The sequence below is a fragment of the Suricata suricatta genome, chromosome 2, assembly GCF_006229205.1.
Source record: "Suricata suricatta isolate VVHF042 chromosome 2, meerkat_22Aug2017_6uvM2_HiC, whole genome shotgun sequence".
Classification (NCBI taxonomy): Eukaryota; Metazoa; Chordata; class Mammalia; order Carnivora; family Herpestidae; genus Suricata; species Suricata suricatta.
Genome location: NC_043701.1, coordinates 113,137,451 through 113,156,563, shown reverse-complemented (window position 1 = coordinate 113,156,563; position 19,113 = coordinate 113,137,451). Strand labels below are relative to the sequence as shown.

The 19,113-nt window shown below is 42.8% G+C and overlaps 1 protein-coding gene across 3 annotated transcripts in view; it reads left to right on the top strand.

The window, feature by feature from the left end:
• Positions 1-19,113, top strand: part of STAMBPL1 (STAM binding protein like 1) — a 57,418-nt gene extending 38,305 nt beyond the window's left edge. For all 3 annotated transcript variants that reach the window (XM_029931684.1, XM_029931686.1, XM_029931685.1), the window contains exons 4-11: positions 3,256-3,331; positions 5,296-5,391; positions 7,827-8,178; positions 10,012-10,136; positions 12,343-12,480; positions 16,817-16,929; positions 17,583-17,682; positions 18,790-19,113. In XM_029931684.1, coding sequence (XP_029787544.1) covers positions 3,256-3,331; positions 5,296-5,391; positions 7,827-8,178; positions 10,012-10,136; positions 12,343-12,480; positions 16,817-16,929; positions 17,583-17,682; positions 18,790-18,846 — 1,057 coding nt within the window. In that variant the 3' untranslated portion in view covers positions 18,847-19,113. The remainder of the gene's footprint in view (positions 1-3,255; positions 3,332-5,295; positions 5,392-7,826; positions 8,179-10,011; positions 10,137-12,342; positions 12,481-16,816; positions 16,930-17,582; positions 17,683-18,789) is intronic.

Genomic DNA, 19,113 nt, shown 5'->3' with positions numbered 1-19,113 from the left:
TGGTTTGGTGTAGTTGGTCTCAGCGACTGTTCTCAGATGCTCTGCCTTGGTGGCTGCAGAGTGTAACATGATGGCACACCAAGCTCCGCTGGAACTAAGCACTGTAGGCCACTCTAATGAGTCCGATCTCCTTGTGCCACAGCTGAGCCGTGCTGTATTTTCCAGGCCTGCCTCAGTTCAAAGTCCTAGTCCATGCATTTTTATGCTACCACAGATGAGATGTACTTGCTTTGGAGGCTGGCTTCTTAGGGGGAGGGATCAGTTTCTCTTGGCTCAGGCCGAGATTTTGGCTGCCACTGCCTCAGGCGAGGTGTGCTGCCCGAGGCAAGTTGCGCAGCAGGAGGCAACGTGCATGCCCTCTCATACACCGCTGTGGACTCCCTGCCCTCAGTCAGGATAGGGATTGTGTAGGGAGGGCAAGGAGCAGTTTCTCTTGGGCTGGGATTTGCACTCTTGTTGCCCGAGGCACCAAGCACTGCCGGAAATGAGCTGTGAGCTCCTGCAGCTGAAAGCATGAGCCCTGGCCTCCACCACAGCCAACTCCCTGCCGGGATCGCGTAGGGGTGGGGGCTATTTTTTCCCTGCTAGCACCTGGGATTCGGGATTCACACGGCCAATGCTGGAGGTGAGATACACCATGGAAATGAGGTGCGTGCTCCCACTCCTGCAGCGGAGGTGGAAGTGAGCACCCCTGTGTCCGCTGCCACGGCCGCCGACTCCCCACTGGGATGGCGCAGGGCTGGAAGCTGTTCTTTCCTTTATGCCACCCCGGTTCGGGATTTGGGCTACCCAACAGTTATATACGGAGTGAAAGTTTTTCTCTCCGAGCACAGTTAAACATTCCTTATCTCTTCCCCACAGACAGTACTATGAGTGTGTTCAGTTTCTCTTTCTCTTCCCTTTGTCTCTCAGGGGCTCCGTGTGCTTGCCCCATGTTGGGCTGGGGCTCCCACCTCCCCTGCCCATCTCAGGCTGGCCCATTTTCCAATCTCCCCAGTTTCCACTCACTCAGGTATCTTTGAGGTTGTCTTCTTTCTGGAGTCTGTATTTTCTCCTTCTGCTCTTGCAAAAGAGAGTAACGTCCTTCTCAGTTCGATAGATGGGGCAGACAAAGTTTACAGAGCTCCCTTCCTCTCCACCATCTTGGCTTCTTCCAACTTCAGCAAATATTAAGCCTACTTGGCTCAGAGCAGAGCTGTTCTTTTTTTTAAGTTTATTTATTTTGAGAGAGAGAGAGAACATGCGTAAGCAGGGGAGGGGCAGAGAGAAAGGAAGAGAGAGAGAATCCCAAATCTCATGCAGGCTCCTCACTGTCAGCCCAGAGCCCAATGTAGGGTTCAGCCCCATGGATCTCGACATCATGACCAGAGCCACAATCAATAGTCAGACGCTTCACTGACTGAGCCAACCAGGTTCTCTAGAATTAGAATTTTTTAAAAGTCAATTTATTTAGCTCTGTAATAATGTTTTGTATAAAAGAGCATGTAGAAAATAGCATACTTCCTGTTAGATCCTTTTTAGTAACATGTTCTGGTTTAAAAAGGAACAGAAGTGAGATTTGGATTTTCCTCACTAATTTGCCGATTTACTGGTTAGGAAGATCTGTTACCAGTAATTGTTCCGTCTAAGCAGAAACTCCTTTTGTTTTCACTGAAAGTCACATTTGGTTGATTTCCCTAGTTCTGCTGGGGACTTAACCCGAGGGCATCTGGGGAGTTGGTGGCTGGCCATGCTGAGCCTACCCGGGAGAGCCACTTGTTTCTAGAGAGCCAAATAATAAATATGTAATCGGAAGCTATTGGGCATCACTGACAGCACACGTTTTCCAAAAATTTTAATTTCTGAACTCTAAGTTACCGATTGATAATATTTGTTTTGCCTTCCCCATGTGTGTTCGCCCACACTTCTGTGGAAATGGAAGTGTGGTAAAACTGAAAGGCCTCTATACTGCATCATCAGAGTGTGTGAATTCCCTTCTGTATTCACCACGTGACAAACTATAATTCACTTGTCCTCTGCGGGCCTCAGTTCCTTATCTACAAATGGAAGACTTTTGGGCAGAAATCCCTACGCTCTCTGCAACTCTAAATGCTTGTGATTTTATTCTATTTATAAAGCTTTAGGCCACAATTTATGTAGCCTCTTTAAGCCATAATTTTTTTATGCAACAAAATGAGGGTTATGGGTGCCTGGGTGACTCAATCAGTTAAGCATCTAACTTCAGCTCAACTCCTGATGTTGCAGCTCGTGTGTTCAAGCCCAGAGTCTAAAGCTTGCTTCGGAAACTGTCTCCCTCTCTCTCTGCCTGTCCCCCACTCACATTCTGTCTGTCTGTCTCTCTCAAAAATAAATGAATATTAAAGGAAAAGAAATGACAGTTATTTTACCATTCTGGTGTTACCTGTAGGCAACATGATGAAAGAAAGCATGTGTGATCTGTAAGGAAGGGAACGAACACCTATAACGGTAAGGTATCAAATATTAGTTCACCAAAACGAGTGTTTATAGTCCATCATGATCTCTCAAGGAAGGACTGTTTCTTTATTTAACAAATATTTGTTGAGCACACATTATCAGCTGGATATTCTTCTACCAGCTGGGGATACATCAGTAAGAAAAAAAAACACCTAAAATTCCCTGCCCTTGTGGAAACAAAAAGTTCATTTTCTGTGAAAGTGCTGCATCTTATTTACTCGGGATTTCCCTTTACGTCCACTGTCCCTTGTTCCTCAAAAAGGTGATGAAGAATAATTAACTCCTAATGAGCACCTCCTAATCCACTAGGGATCCTGGCTGTTCTTTCTCTTAGTTGTGAATTTTCAGGGAAGAAGTTTTGATCTAGGTACATACCATGGTGCTACGGTCCCTTGAGTCTTTTTCAGTGGTGAGAAGAGATTACATTGATCTTTCTAAACTCTTAATGTGTTGACCCTCTGTGTTGCCATTCCCACAGGGAGTGACGATGGTCCTGTGGCAGGATTGAGCCCCCAGGACCTTGAGAAGGATCAACACACCATGGTCTGTTAGGGACCGTCCTCACCTCTTCCTGCTTCGTCCTCTGAGCTTCGCCCCCTGTAACTCCAAAATCATAGTCATGCCAGCCTTTGGCAGAAGGGCCGATGGGAAGTATGTAGGGTGAATAATAATGTAGGAAACATGTCTGTTTTGAAAAGGAGCTTCGTTCTCATACTAGAAACCACTGCCAACCTGCTTTTTCTGTTATATAACGTAAGGATGTGCTTTCTCTCTTTCTAGCTTATTTGTAGAAAAGCTTCCCAGCCATCGAGATTACCAGCAGTGCGCGGTACCTGAAAAACAGGATATTATGAAGGTATCGTGGGGTCGATTCTCCCCGGAGGGATCAAATGTTCTGCAAGTCTCCGTTATCGATCTGCCCCTTCCTCCCTTCCTCCCTCCTCACATCCTCTTGGGAGTTTGAGCACAGAAAATTCATTCCATTAGCCAAGATGTTTCGATTTCTTCTTGGACCTTTAATCATTGTTACTGAGTCCGTGTGAGATGTCTAATTGAAATTGGGAGGTGGGGGGAGAACAGAAAAAGATCAAGAATGTGTTCAATTTGCTTTGTGACATGAAGGAGGAATTCCTCACTTCTTCCCGGAGGCTGTGAGAAAGCTTGTGCCATTCCCCACATTTATTCGAGAGTCATTTTGACTGGCTTAGATTATCCCATGTAGTCCTGATCCCCAAAACCGTTTGAAAATCAGTGTTGATTGTTAAGGTGACCACAAAGTTCTAGCTATTCTCTTCTTGTAGGAGTCACCCAAGGCGTAACAAAGGGTTTAGGGATAGCCTGAAATAGATAGTTGTTGTAAAGCTATCGCAATTGATATAGCTTCAAATAATTTAAGCTTGATAATATGTCCTTTTAAATACCATTTTTTAAATGTTTCTCTTTTGTCTTAAGTAGTTTGGGTTGAACTTATATGAAGGAAGACAAAATAGTATATATAAAGCCAATCACTGCGTGGAATTTTAAATAACTCTCAAAAGACACGTGACCATATAATAGAAGAAAGGCACTTACCAGTTATATCTGGCCTGTGAGAATCCAGATTTTGTCAAAGGACCATCAACATTTTTAAAAATTTTTTTATGTTTTTAATTTATTTTTGAGAGAGAGAGACAGCATGAGCAGGGAGGGTCAGAGAGAGAGGAAGATGAAGAATCTGAAGCAGGCTCTAGGCTCTGAGCTAGCTGTTAGCATAGAGCCCGATGTGGGGCTTGAACCCACAAACTGTGAGATCATGACCTGAGCCAAAGCCAGATGCTTAACTGAGTGAACCACTCAGGTGCCCAACATTTTAAAAAATCTCTATACACACTTCTCTGAAGGGGCACTCATTGCCATGCCTTATATGAAATTTCTCCTCAATTCTTGTGTTCATTCAACCTCAGACAGTTGTAGGGGACCCAAGGGTCCAGCCACTAGGCTGACTCTTTTTTTTTCTCATTTAGTGTTATTCTTATTTTTGCTTGTAGGAAAAAATTCTCCAAAAGCATATACATTTTCTTTGTTTACGCTTGTTGAATAAATGGATGGATGGATGGTGGATAGATGGATGGATGACAGAAAATTAAAAGAAAGGACATTTTAGTGGAAGAGTCTGGGTAGAGTTAGAAGATTTGGATTCTGGGAGTAATGGGGGCACTAGCTAGTTATATGATCCTGGAGAAGACTTCTCATCTCTGTGGGCCTTTGTTTTGTTCCCTCATCTCTGAAAAGGAGGGTGGTGCTTGGACTAAATCCGATTTCCCAGATTTTCCAGCCGCAAAATTTTCTGAGAAGTTGTTTGAGATCCAGATTCGCCCACCCTTTCCCTAAACATGTTGATTCTGGGAAACTGGGATTCCGCCTGGGAATCTGTATTCGTACACCAAGTGCCCCAGTTGCCAGTTACACTCTGTCAAGCCCAGCGGCTCCTACCCACCTTGCTTTTGAGTGTCCTAACCATGACACCATATCATTTGTACCCAGCGCAATGTGCAGTTACAAACCCACTCCCTAAACACTGGGTAACTACCTAAACAGAACCCTTGTCTAACTAGTAGCGTCAATAAGCATCTTACAAAAGCGATAATCCTTTCCCGTCTCTACTGAAAAGTTGTACTTTGGAGCCACAGCAAAGAGATGTTTATATTTCTGCCATCATCTTTGGTTACTTGTGTCTTGATTTCTAATACACATACCAGCTGTTTTTCTTTCTCAGCTGATGATCTGAAAGACTATACTGAGAATCCCACTAATCAATATGTATATATATATTTTTAAAAGAAACTGAAGGAGATTGCATTCCCAAGGACAGATGAATTGAAAAAGGACCTTTTAAAGAAATATAACGTAGAATACCAAGAATATTTGCAAAGCAAAGTAAGTTCAATTGGTACTTTTATTTCATAACTGTTTTCTGTGCAAATATTTTTTGAATTTCATTTTCATGTGAGTTTTTCAAATGTCATGTGCATTTAGATTAAAAATTAAAGATCCAGGGATGCAAAACCAATAACAAATTCATGTCGATATGCAGGTGAAGCACTTGCACCAAAGATGTGGTATTTTTATTTCCCTACGACATCTAATAATGTGATGACATAGAATATGCATTTCTTATGGTGATTTAAATAGAGCTTTTTGACCAACTCTTGCCAATGTAACCTTGAGGCAGATAACTGCTTTTTGGTCATGAGCGGAGGCAGGAGGAGGTAGGGAAAACTGTGTATAGTTTGCGATGTATCTAATTATGTGGACCTTGGAAATGTAAATTTGATTCTTAAATATTACAGTCAATATTGCACTAAGATAGATTAATAGCTACCATATGAATGAAATGTTATATCACCAATGGATGGTGGCTTCTGGATCATTATTATGTAAAGAGTGATCATGATAATGATGTCTAAGAGATTGAAAGGCACTGGAAGAAGAAATTGACCAGTCTATAAGACCTCAAGTTCAAACCTTGAATTCTTAATGTTTTTAGCGTTGTTATAAAAGTGGCATTGCTTTTTTTTTGTTTGATTGTGTGTGTCTGTGCTTTGGGATTGTCACTTGTAATATCCTTCACTTCAGTTCAGTGTTATGAACTCTGAACATGGTCACAGAACATCTCTGCTTCCCGGGGCATAGCTATGAGTCAGGTTTGAATGCAGAGTTTTGACTAAGTGACAGAGGGGAATGTCGAGATCTGAAATGTTGAAATTTCTCAAGTGTGCATATTGCTGATTTGACTTGAACTATGAAAGGTAAGAATGATTCTGGGGGCTCAGACAAAGCAACAGTAAAGGACAGAAAAGCCCAATCTGGTCTTCCCTCATGTCAGCAATGCATGGTTGCCCTCCCCCCACATCAGGATGTCCCAGGGAGGAAAGGCGTGGGCTGTCTCCGATGATGCAGTTATATCACAGCCCCCAACAGTCTCCCGAAGTAGATGTCACTTGGAAATCTCTGCAGAGACCGAGGGGCAGCCTTTATGCCTAGGAGAGATGAACACACCCATCAGTAAACTCTGCTATAGGCAGCCCTGGAATCATCTAGAAGCTTATTAGAAATGGGAATCTCAGTCCCCACCCCACACCTGCCAAATCAGAGTCAGCCCTTCTAATGAAACCCTGGGTGATTCTGGTGCACCCCCAGTGCTACTGTAAGCTGCGTGCTCCACCCCACCCCTACCAAAGTTAGTTTTGCTTTTGTTTCTGTTTTTTTTTTTTAATAATTTTTAAAAAGTAATCTCTACTCCCAGTGTGGGGCTGGAACTCATCACCGAGATCGAGAGTCCTATGCTCTACTGACTGAGCCAGCCAGGTGCCCCCCAAAATTAATTTTTTTAGTATTTATTTATTTTTGAGAGACAGTGGAGGGTCAGAGAGAGAGGCAGACACAGAACTTGAAGCAGGCTGTCAACACAGCCCGATGAGGGGCTCCAACCTACAAACTGTGAGATTGTGACCTGAGCCAAAGTCGGACACTTCACCGACTGAGCCACCCAGGTGCCTCACCAAAGTTAGTTTTCATCAAAATAAAATCATTTGAGAAACTTCTTAAAGATTTATATTCTCTGACCTAATAATGCCTGGACTTTTTTTTTTTATATACTAGGGAACCTGGGAATCTTCATTTTAACAAAATTCCCGATTCATTCTGATATAGATGACTGGACCATGTTTTGAGAACCATTTCCTAGGGGTTCCCTGTTCTCCATAAAGTTCCAGCAGAATGAGTTCCAGAGTCAAAGGCGGAAGGTTCTAGGGCAGGATCTTCCAGGAGAACTTCCTCCGATGATAGAAATGTTCTGTGTGCTGCTCTGTTATGGGAGCCACTAGTCACCTGGTGCTTAAAAGGTGGCTAGCATGACAGAGGAACTGAATTTCTAATTTCATTTCATTTAACTTGGTTTAAATTTAAGTAGCCCATGTGGCTGTGGTTTTGGATGGTGCAATCTAGGGTGATATAAGCATTTCTGAGATATTTTGGTTTGGTCCATCAGGCCAACTGGACCATCCTGACCTTGATTTTGTAATGATTTTTAGAAGTATAAGGGTATGGAGGGAACTTGCCCGTCATAGCCTGCCTCTGGTAAAACATGATCCAAGTGCCTTGATCAGGGTAAGGGACTTCTGCCGTGATGGTTCGCGTTTTCCTCACTGTCACGCGAGTGTCCCTGTGGGCAGACCGCAGCGTCTGTGTCTCTGTCTGCTAGAAGCCTACAAGTGTCTATCCCACTTTGACGCTGTTGCCTTGGAAACGAACCTCTGATTCCGTCGTTGTTGTTTTTTTTTTTTTTTTGGTTTTGGTTTTTGTTTCTCCAGAACAAGCACAACGCCGAAATTCTCAAACGACTGGAGCATCAGAGCCTGATCGAGGCTGAAAGGAAGCGGGTGGCTCGGATGCGGCAGCAGCAGCTGGAGTCGGAGCAGTTCCTGTTTTTCGAAGATCAGCTCAAGAAGCAAGAGTTGGCGCGGGGGCAGGTGCGGAGCCAGGAGCCTAGGGCTTCAGGCGAGCAGACGGACGGGAGCGCCTCGTCGTGCCTGTGCCCGCGCCGGGACAGTCCCCTGCTCCCCGCACCTGCAGAGCAGCCCCGCAGTGCGGCCGGTACCACTGGCCGCTCTCCTCCCGTGAACCGGGCATTGAAGCCTGCGGCCACGCTGAGTGCCGTTCAGAGTGAGTAAGGAAACGCTGCTTGTCTGCCAGAGCCGTTTGGAGGGCGCTCCTCTTGTCTTTTATAAAAAATTTTTAAAATGCTTATTTATTTTTGAGAGAGAGAGAGAGAGAGAGAGAGAGAGCGAGACAGAGTGCGAGCAGGTGAGGGGCAGAGACAGAGGGAGACAGAGACTCCGAAGCAGGTTCCAGGCTCTGAGCTTTCAGCACCCAGTGGGCTTCGAACCCACAAACCATGAGATCATGACCTGAGCTGAAGTCGGAGGCCCCAACCCACTGAGTCACCCAGCACCCCTCTCTTTTGATCAGGTAGGGCCCCTGCACGAGACAGTGGGAGCAGTGCCATCTGGCTCTTCCTGTCCCAAACCTTCAAGTTCAGGGAAGCATGATTTGACCCCTGATAGAGCAGCACACAGTAATAAACAGGGCTGCATTTGGTCACTGTACAGAGATTTGAAATGAGAAGAATTCTAAACACTTTTTTCCTTTCATGCATTTTAACCAAGAAACTCATGCATCTTAAAGGTAAACACCTATACGAGAGAGGAAAGAAGATGCTAAGAAAATTATTTGCTTAAAAATGTAAATATAAAAGTTACAGGCGCCTGAGTGGCTCATTTGGTTAAGCGTCGACTTTTGACTTCAGCTCAGGTTGTGATCTTGCATTTGTGAGATCAAGCCCCACATGGGATTCTGTGCTGATAGCCTGGAGTCTGCTAGGGATTCTCTCTCTCTGCCTCGCTCCTGACTGCTCTTGATCTGTCTCTCCAAATAAATAAAAATAAACTTTAAAAAAACTGCATTTAAAAAAATGTAAGCGCTCCTGGGTGGTTCAGCGTCTGACTTCAGCTCAGGTCAGGATCTCACAGTTCATGAGTTCAAGCTCCACATCAGTGCTATAGCTCAGAGCCTGGAGACTGCTTCAGATTCTGTGTCTCCCTCTCTCTTCGCCCCTCCCCTGCTTGTGCTGTCTGTCTGGCCTGACAGCAGTTAGTGCTGCTCCATTTGGCTGCATCCCTGCTGACCAGCTCCCAAAACCAAATGCAAGAATGTTTCCCCCCACAGACACTGTCGGATGGAGTGCTTCTCCATTTATTTTCAAAGAGTTATGATAAACAACTGTTTTATAAATTACCCTATTGCTAGTTAGTTCTGAAAACAGTGCTTTTACTTAACGATCACCAGCTTTCCTGAAGCTCTCAGAAACACACGGAAGACAGTAAAGAGTATCTGTCCTATGCTGGATGGTCTGTGAGCTGTGCAGCCCATGCAGCTGAAGGTATATTTGCTTGGTGTCTTCCAAACACCTCACACATAGGCAAATGGTTGATCTAAGGCACAAAGATGGAATAATGTTTGGACCTTCCCCCTCATTCACAAAATAATTTATACGCAAAGTGGAATTTTACTTTGCTTCTGGTTAATGTTTACTTTTAAGAGTTTAAAAGTAAAATACAGGAAGTGGAGCACCTGATAATTTCATTATATATATATATATATATATATAATGTAACATATATTATATATTAAATTTATTCATTTTGAAAGAGACAGAGTGAGTTGGGGAGGGGCCGAGAGAGAAAGGCAGAGAGAGAATCCCAAGTAGGCTCCCCACTGTCAGCACAGAGCCCGATGCAGGACTCCAACTCACGTACTGTGAGATCATGACCTGAGCCGAAACCAAGAGTTGGATGCCAATGCACTGAGCCCCCTGGGCGCCCCTCATTTTTTTATATTTATATTGCCCTACAGTTGTTTGCCAAAAATAGCTCTGATGGATGGGATGTAAGATGTGTTTTTTTTTGTTTAGTTTTTTCTACCTTTTCTGTTTCTTAGATTTAGTGGTTGAAGGACTGCGCTGTGTAGTTTTATCCAGAGACCTTTGCCACAAATTTCTGCTGCTGGCAGAATCTAATACAGTGAGAGGAGTAGAAACCTGTGGAATACTCTGTGGAAAACTGGTATGGTCTTTGTTTCATATCTTTCTGCCCAAAATACATTTAGTAGTAATGGCTTTTTTTACAATAAGCAGAACAGAATAAAACATCCTACGAGTTGCAAAAATTATGAAATTATCTCTACCTAGATTAATGACACAAGACTATTGTCATTATTAATGCAGTGATCCTTCTGGAAAATGGGTTGTGAAATTTCAGGGATACCGTGCAAGCTGGTTATAAAGAATGATTCAACCCGCATATTAAACTTTTGTTTAGAAAAATTATGTATTACAGGGTTTAGAATTTCCAAAACCATCTAGTTTTCTAAATCAGAGTTCCATTGCCATGGTCAGTTTCACATATATTTATGTAATTAACTCTACTGGTTTTGATCGATGACATCTTGCCACCCTTTTCCAGACATATGTGTAATAAAACTAGAGTTTCAGACAGTAGTCTCAGGAAGCTGAAATCTTACAGCACAGGTTCTATCCTTCTGTTCTTGTCAAAACAGAAGGAAGACAGAAGAGAGAAGATTCATAAGCATGACCTTGCCTACTTTCAGGAAGGGTGAATTACGCTTTGTAGAAAGTGCCCTTCATAGTGTCATTTGGATACCAGTTTTTATGTCTGGGTCCAGGCACATTTCCTACCCTGCACATTCAGCTTGGGAACTGCTGCTTAGTTGAATAATATGCTTTACTCAACACACATCCTCTTACTCTATTCCAGTCCTGTATCTTCACTTTTCCTCAAGGAGAGGGGAAGCACAGATAACAAACGCAAGAGCATGACCTGCTGTGCTCTTCCCACAAGCACGCTGTTTGCCCTTGGGAGGGGGTGCAGTGAGCCACGGACACTTCCTCCTCATGACCATATGCTATTCCTAGTTTGATGGGTTGACTGATTGATTCTTCATTCATTCCTCCATCAGACAACATGTGCTGAGTTCCTGCATTTGCCAGACACTGTGCTTGGTGTCGGAATTCGTAGCCTACAATAGCCAGAGTCTTTGCTGTGTGACGCTCACACGGTGCCTATGAAGAACCAGACAGATGACTAATTATCCGTGGGGCTGGTGCTCTCAGTGCAGGTGCAGGGTGTCATGGCCAGGTGCAACTGGGAAACTAACCTTGTCTGGGAAGGTCAAGAAGGGCTTCCTGGAAAAATGTTTACACCAGGCTTGAAGAATACGTAAAGTTAGCCCTGAAGGGTGGGGGTGGGAGGATGGAGGAAGGAGTTATGCCCAGGCCGATCCAGGCTGAAGGCACAGAGCTCCGTTTGCAGGCAAGCCCTCAGACCGGAGAGAAAGGGGTGCTTGGCGGGGGGGGTTGGGCAGCCACTCTCTGCATAGACATCTCCCCTCTGAAGATCCGACCCACTCTTCCCAGCCCTCTTCCTTCAACTCTTACCTTTTACCTGAAGGGTGCGGTTTGTTTTTCCTCTTTCTTTTTCGAAACGCAAATCCAAAACATGACCTTAATCACAGAAAGTCTCCGAGAGTGCCCCCAGTAGCAGAAGAAAATTAGGTCTGGTAGGGACATGAAACATAATTAATAAAATAAAAACAAGACCATCCACCTCGACACGCCTTAGAAATGTCCTTCAGTGAAACCACAAAATCACTTAATCTTCCACATAAATCTGCTGCTGTTTTGTTCTGAATTTCTTCTATTGCAAATGTAATATATCAAGATATTATTTATTAACTATGCTACCATGGACCAGCCTGGGATGCTAATAACTCCTATTTATTATACATCTTCCAATGTGAAAATAGGTTTTGAGCTCCAGAGAGCTGAATCTCAAGTTTTTGGCTAATAATCCATTTTTAAGAGTGAGGCTTTGGTTTTGAGTGTCAGTGGGCTGGGAGGTTGCAAGTAGAAGGAGACACTTCTATCTAGTCTTTTCTTTTTTTTAATATTTTTATTTATTTTTGAGATAGGCAGAGTGTGAGTGGGAGAGGGACAGAGAGAGAGGGAGACAAGAATCTGAAACAGGCTCCGGGCTCTGAGCTGTCAGCACAGAGCCCAGTGTGGGGCTTGACCCCGGGAGCCGTGAGATCATGACCTGAGCTGAAGTCAGATGCTCAACCACAGAGCCACCCAAGTGCTCCGGGCACTCTCTAGTGTTACAGCAAAACATTGTACTTCCAATTCAGGTGGTGGGCTGTTTTGTTCTTTTTCCTTTCAGATGTTTGTTATTCTTTTTGCCAATTGTTTTCTAGACGCATAATGAGTTTACTATCACCCATGTAATTGTGCCAAAGCAGTCTTCGGGCCCAGACTACTGTGACGTGGAGAACGTAGAAGAATTATTCAGTGTTCAGGACCAACATGGCCTCCTCACGCTGGGATGGATCCACGTACGTGTGAGCTGTTTTCAGCTCCAGCTTCTGCTTGAATTTCCCTGGGTTGCTGTTTTCTGCCTTGAGGAAATGTAGTTTCCTTCCTTCAAATGGTTTCATATTTTTAATTTTTTCAAGGGTAATCAATGTCATCATATTTAAGCATGGTGAAGAACATTGAAGAATGTTAAATCTGTCTAAATCTTAATTTGGACAGGGCTCTTTTATGCTTTTTCCTTACCAGCCAATGTTAAAAGACCAACATTTAGAAATCAAGTGACGTGCCTAGATGATTTATATAGTCTAATGGAGACCTAGTCAGAATTTTAATGTGACTACACTCTTATTATTCTCTCTCTGTGCCATGGGTTAAAAGTAGATTATTTTAAGAAAATTTCTGAAAAATATTTCTCTCAAACAGATGTCTGTATATGTCAGAAAGGGACCATACATTGTTCCGCATCTCCCTTATAGGCCAAGGAGGAATTTATCACTGCATAAACAGCCATGGTGGGGCCAAGTATATTGGATTCTAACATCCACCAGGCCATCAGACCATCAAGAAAGAGCTTATGAATTAAAAGATATGAGTGTAAATGTCAGCTCTGCTAAGAATTCATTACAGGAATGTTGGCAAATGAAGCAACCTGGACATCAGCTTTATCAACCACAGAAGAGATGTCATATTAATTGACTTCATGTGATGGTCTTTATTAGAGATCATGTCAGTGAATTCTGAAGCACATTTTTCTAGGAACTCAGATAATTATAGCCATTGGTTTGGGTGACTGTGCTTTTCCTACCCATGGTTTAATCTGTCTAGTGGACACTTTTTCATTCAGTCTTACACATTTGGACATGGGGAAGGGACACCTCATCCCACGATAGTGCGAATGAGGTATGTCCAAGATTTTTATGGCACATACAAGAACACTTGAAGAGAGATTAATGACCTTTGAAAAAAAATTTTTTAACACTTTAGTTTTGAGAGAGAGAGAGAGAGAGAAAACATAAGGGAGGGCCAGAGAGAGAGGGAGACCCAGAACCTGAAACAAGCTCCAGGCTCTGAGCCATCAGCACAGAGCCCAATGCATGGCTCGAACCCATGGACCATGAGATCATGACCTGAGCTGAAGTTGAACGCTTAACCGACTGAGCCACCCAAGTGCCCCAATTAGTGACTATTTTTATACTTTTACTTCCCTTTCAGGGCTGCACTAAGTAGGGGCAGGACACATGCTTAGATCCCCCGCCACACGCACACACACAAATCACCAAGCACTTGGTGTTATATAATTTCAGAAGGTAGAGGAGACTTTATTCCCAGCTCTGCCTGTAGGTTACTATGTGCTCTTAGTCACCTCCTTGTTTCCAGGGTCCCTCTCTCCCTCACTGGACTCATGGGAGGCATAAACAAGACACCAAGTGTGAGAGCCCTTGGAAAAATATAAACCATCTCTCAAATGAAATAAATTATTTATAATGAAGAGTTTGCAAAACTTTCCATATGTCTATTTGTTTTACTTAACAGTAAGTAATGTGCCTTATTTTGTTCTTAAATATTGTTAAATTTTTGAAAACTGTTTATTTATTTTTGAGGGGGGGAGGCACAGAGAGAGAGAGGGACAGAGGATCCAAAGCAGGCTCCTCCCTGTCAGCATAGAGCCCGATGGCGGGAGAGGGAGGAGCTCAAACTCATTAACCATGAGATTGTGACCTGAGCCAAAGTCAGACACTTAACCAACTGTGCCATCCGGGCGCCCCTAGAAATTGCTGAATTTTAAAGACGCTGTTTAGTTTAATGTGATTTTCTGCAACAGGAATGCATTTTAAAGCAAAATAAATTGTAGCAAAGAAATTCTAACATAAACTAAGAAGGAATGACAATTCATTAAATTATACTTACATTGAAGAGTCAATGTTAGTTAATCTTACAAAACATTTGCCAAATTAAAAACTGGTTTTCCCTGTATGACCTGTGTATACAGTTTATGCAATATGGAAATTATGTCATTTAAATTATGGATTTGGCAAAATTTTAGAATTCCAGATTTTTGCTTTTTGATTCATTTATTTCACCATGTCAAATCCTTGCACCTCCATAAAAACGTGTTTAAAACGTATTTCTAAATTGTAATGGCTGTAAATGATGTTTTGTGATTTTTTTTTTATTGACATAATGGTCACAGCAAATTCCAGAGCTAGCTTTTTCTGGATATAAATTAGTCATAGGAAAGAAAGGCTGAATCAGAATCAGATAGGGGGATTCCAGTGTGGCCTTCTCAGCCTAACTGCCTCCGTGAACTTCTGCACATCATTTACTCTTCTTGGTTCAGCCTCCTCATCTGTAAAATGGAGATAATTATAGCACTTTTCCCATGTTGTTGTAAGAGTAGAAGGAGATGATATGTGGGAAGTCGTTTGTTCAGTGTCTGGCACCTGATTCAGTTGCAGTAAATGACATCTGCAGCCATTATCCTCATCATGGTCATGGTCATGGTCATGGTCATTTTTATTTCCATAGAAGGGGTAGGGTGGGAGCCCCATTCTCCCATGGAAGAGCTGCTATTATCAGAGTAGAAGTGATTCTCTTGGCAGAAATCCAGGGCTTAGGATGCTCATAGTGTGCATTCAGTCTGCAAATAAATGGACAGGCTGAGTGATTTGTCTGTTTGACAGTCTGCTTGCTGTCTCCGTAGCCCTAGAGTCCCTCTGAGTAACTTACTTTCTCACCAAGACTCGGACGCTTCTGCATAGTAACAGAAGGTTTGCACTAAATCAGATTGACAGGCAGTCACACCTTCCTACTCAGACCCTCTCCAAAGATTTGGGTTTTAAAGAGTAAGATAATTGCCGTAGTTATGTGGAAAGGCATGAAGTGATTTTTATGGGCCCATGCCTTTCGGTTAACAATGGTGATATTAAAATGACAACAACAACAACAACAGCTAATGGTTTTGATTCTTTTCATGCAGTAGGCACTGTTTTAAGAGTTTTACATGGATAGACTAATTTAATTTTAATATAGCAACCCCATGAAGAAAATGATTGTTGTCCTTATTTTATAGCTGATGAAGTGGGCATGAGAGGGTTAAGTATCTTAGTGTCATATAGGCAGTGAGTGACGGGACCAGGACCCAGACAGTGCATACCAGGGAACTTGGTTTCCCGCTTAAAATGGTCACGTTCCATTTTTAAGTGGAATTGGGGTTGACTGTGCATCAGCCACAACGTGATGGTGTATATATTTTTCATACTCAAGTGTGAACCTCTGATTTGTCTCTCATAAACACAAGTATGTATAGAGCCCAAAACCTGGAAGATACTTCTTTTGGTTTATAACCTCCCCTTTCTCCTTATCATTTGGATATTTACTTGCTGTGAAAGATGAGTTCCAAACCTCTTCAACAACTCGGAGAGTCCTGTTCTCCCATTTGTAGGGAATGACGCATCCACGAAAAGATACACAGCAAAATGTGGTAAATCCATTGAAAACTTGACTTTTGTGTCCACATTTTTGTATAAAGTGTCTCTGGGTTTCCAGTCACAGCTCTGCTCCTGACTAGCTATGTGACCACAGGCAAGTTACTTAAAGGAGCCTCGGGATCCCTGAGTGTAAAATGGAGATAATAATAAAAGTATCTCTAGCTGCATTGTCATGATTAAATAAGAATCTCTTTTGTTTTTTAGTTTTTATTTATACAGTGTTAGCTAACATTCAGGATAGTCTTGACTTCAAGAGTAGATTCCTGTGATTCATCGCTTACATACAACACCCAGTGCTCATCCCATCAAGTGCCCTCCTCAATGCCCGTCACCCACTTTCCCCACCCAACCCCCACCTTTATCAACCCTCAGTTTGTTCTGTGTGAATCTCTTATGATTTGCCTCCCTCTCTGTTTTTATCTTATTTTCCCTTCCCTTCCCTAGGTCCATCTGTTGTGTTTCTCAAATTCCACATATGAGTGAAGTCATATGATATTTATCTTTCTCTGTCTTATTTCACTTAGCATAATACATTCTGGTTCCTTCTACATTGTTGCAAATGGCAAGACTTCATTCTTTATCATCATCAAATAGTGTTCCAATGTGTGTGTGTTTGTGTGTGTGTTTATCACATTAATTTCTGGTTGTCTTTTCAATAAGCAGAAAGTACGTGAACACTTCCAAGAGCCTCTTCTGAAAGTCTTGGTTGTCCCAAAGGTGCACAAAAGGAAGAGTGATGTCAGTGAAACATTCTAACATCCTTGTTCAGTTCATGATGGATAGTTACTAGGGTTTTCTCTGGGAATGGGCTGTGGCCTTGGCTACGACTCCACTACTCCAATGTGATTGTCCTCTTTTCCTTTTCTAGACACATCCCACCCAAACTGCATTCTTGTCCAGCGTCGACCTTCATACTCACTGTTCCTATCAGCTCATGCTGCCAGAGGCCATTGCCATTGTCTGCTCACCAAAGCATAAAGAGTAAGTGCACTTATCCACTGGGTCCAGGTAAGGCCTTCGTGTGGGGCTGCCGGTGGCGCTGAGATAGGCAGATGGCACCGTGCCCTTGGGAAGAAGAAATATGTGCCAGCCATCTCCCTTCTACCAGTAGCTCTGCTGTCCTTTGCTTTTTAAGTTCCTTTCAGCAGTAGAATCCCTGGCTCTTTTAGTGACGATGTTCTTCCACTTTGCCACGTCAGGATTGATGTGGAGGAGAAGCTAAATGATAGTCTATGTAAAGGGCTTGGCATAGTGTCTGCCACCACAGCTAGCGCTCGACAAATATTTGCTGTTTCTATAAACAGTATTCGCATTATTAGAAAAAGCAGAAATATCTGCCACCTGTAATTTCCTCCCATGGGGCCTCAGTTTTCCACTCTGGTTGCACCCGACAGTTCAGCTGCCTGTTCCTCATTATAGCCCAGCAGGTGCGTGGAGTGGGCATTGGCCCCTAGGGGCTTTCTCTCTGGGTCAGTTATTGCAAAATTGGTGCAAAATACCACTGTGGAATTCGTTGTTTTGTGGTTGCTGTCTCATCCCGTTTGAGGAATATGTATCCTTGTGCCATTCAAATAAAGCCCCTGGAAAACCAAATGACCTTCAAGTTTGGTACCTTTTGTTTCCACCCGGGACAGCACCGGCACCTTCAGGCTCACCAACGCTGGCATGCTTGAGGTCTCTGCTTGTAAAAAGAAGGGCTTTCATCCACACACCAAGGACCCCAGGCTGTTCAGTGTGAGTAGACTGTGTTGACTATTTTTATTCATGTTTTATTTATTTTTGAGAGAGAGAGTGTGTGAGCAGGGGAGGGGCACAGAGAGAGAGGGGGACAGAGGATCAGCAGCAGACTCTGCACTGACAGCACAGAGCCCAACGCAGGGCTCGAACTCACAAACTGCAAGATCATGACCTGAGCCAAAGTCAGATGCTCAACCAGCTGAGCCATCCAGGTGCCCTTGTGTTGATTATTTTTTTACAGATACTTATTTTTCACCTCTTCCCTTTTTTTTTAAGGAGAGAAACAGTAGGAGTATGATATGGAAAGAACACCATACTGCTTAGTTGGTTGTTTTCTTATCCTGAAAATTAATCAATCTTTGTAGTCATTTCTGATATCTTTGCACTATTTGTTTATTTATAAGAGAATGCCAGTATTTCTATAGCAGAGTTGATATGCCTAAAGTTACTTTTCGATTTGTGTATGGAAATAGAGGTTTCCTCAGACTCCTTACAACTAAAAAAATGATATTAAATACCTTATGAATTATTTCTGTTGGGTGTGGCCACATTAATTTTATCATAATAGTTCAATGGAAGCTGTAGTCCTAATTATTTTTAAAAAATTTTTTAATGTTTATTTACTTGTGGGGGCGAGGGGCAGAGAGAAAGGGAGACACAGAATCTGAGGCAGGCTCCAGGCTCTGAGCTGTCAGCACAGAGCCCGATGTGGGGCTTAAACCCAAGAACTGTGAGATCATGACCTGAACCAAAGTCAGATGCTTAACCGACTGAGCCGCCCAGGCGCCCCGTAATCATACTTCTTAATTAGCTTTGGATTTAACCTGAAAGAAATATTATTTGACCATCTCTTCCTCCTAACTGTGGGCGTGCTGGTTCCGTGGCTGGAACGTCAGAGAAACATTATTTTGAAGTTAACATCTACTTAAAAACTACTAGGCAATCTTTGTAAGTCTGTTCATGTCAGAAATGAATAAATATGATTGTTTGTTCTGATTGGAAACATTTTCAAAATTAGGAACAGTTTTAAAGGGAATTCCTATTCCCTCTCTAAAGAGAACCATGTTAAACATTCTGATGTAAAACCAATTTCTTCTTACCTAGATATGCAAACATGTGTTGGTAAAAGACATAAAAATAACCATGCTGGATCTAAGGTGATGTGTTCTGAAGATTAGCACCATCAGCCCTGGACACCTGCCCGTGGACGTGTGGTTGCCGAATTTTCTTAAGCTGTTTCCTGAAGTGACTGATATTTTATATTTATACATTTTAGATCAGAAAGTTTGATATTTATTGCTCTTGCACATTTTGAAGTTTTCTTTTTGAGTTGCCCTGTCTCCAGAGAGGTCACAATGCTTTGACATCGGTACCTGTGAATGTACTTATATACTGTGACCAGATAATAAATTGTGCTGCGAACAACAA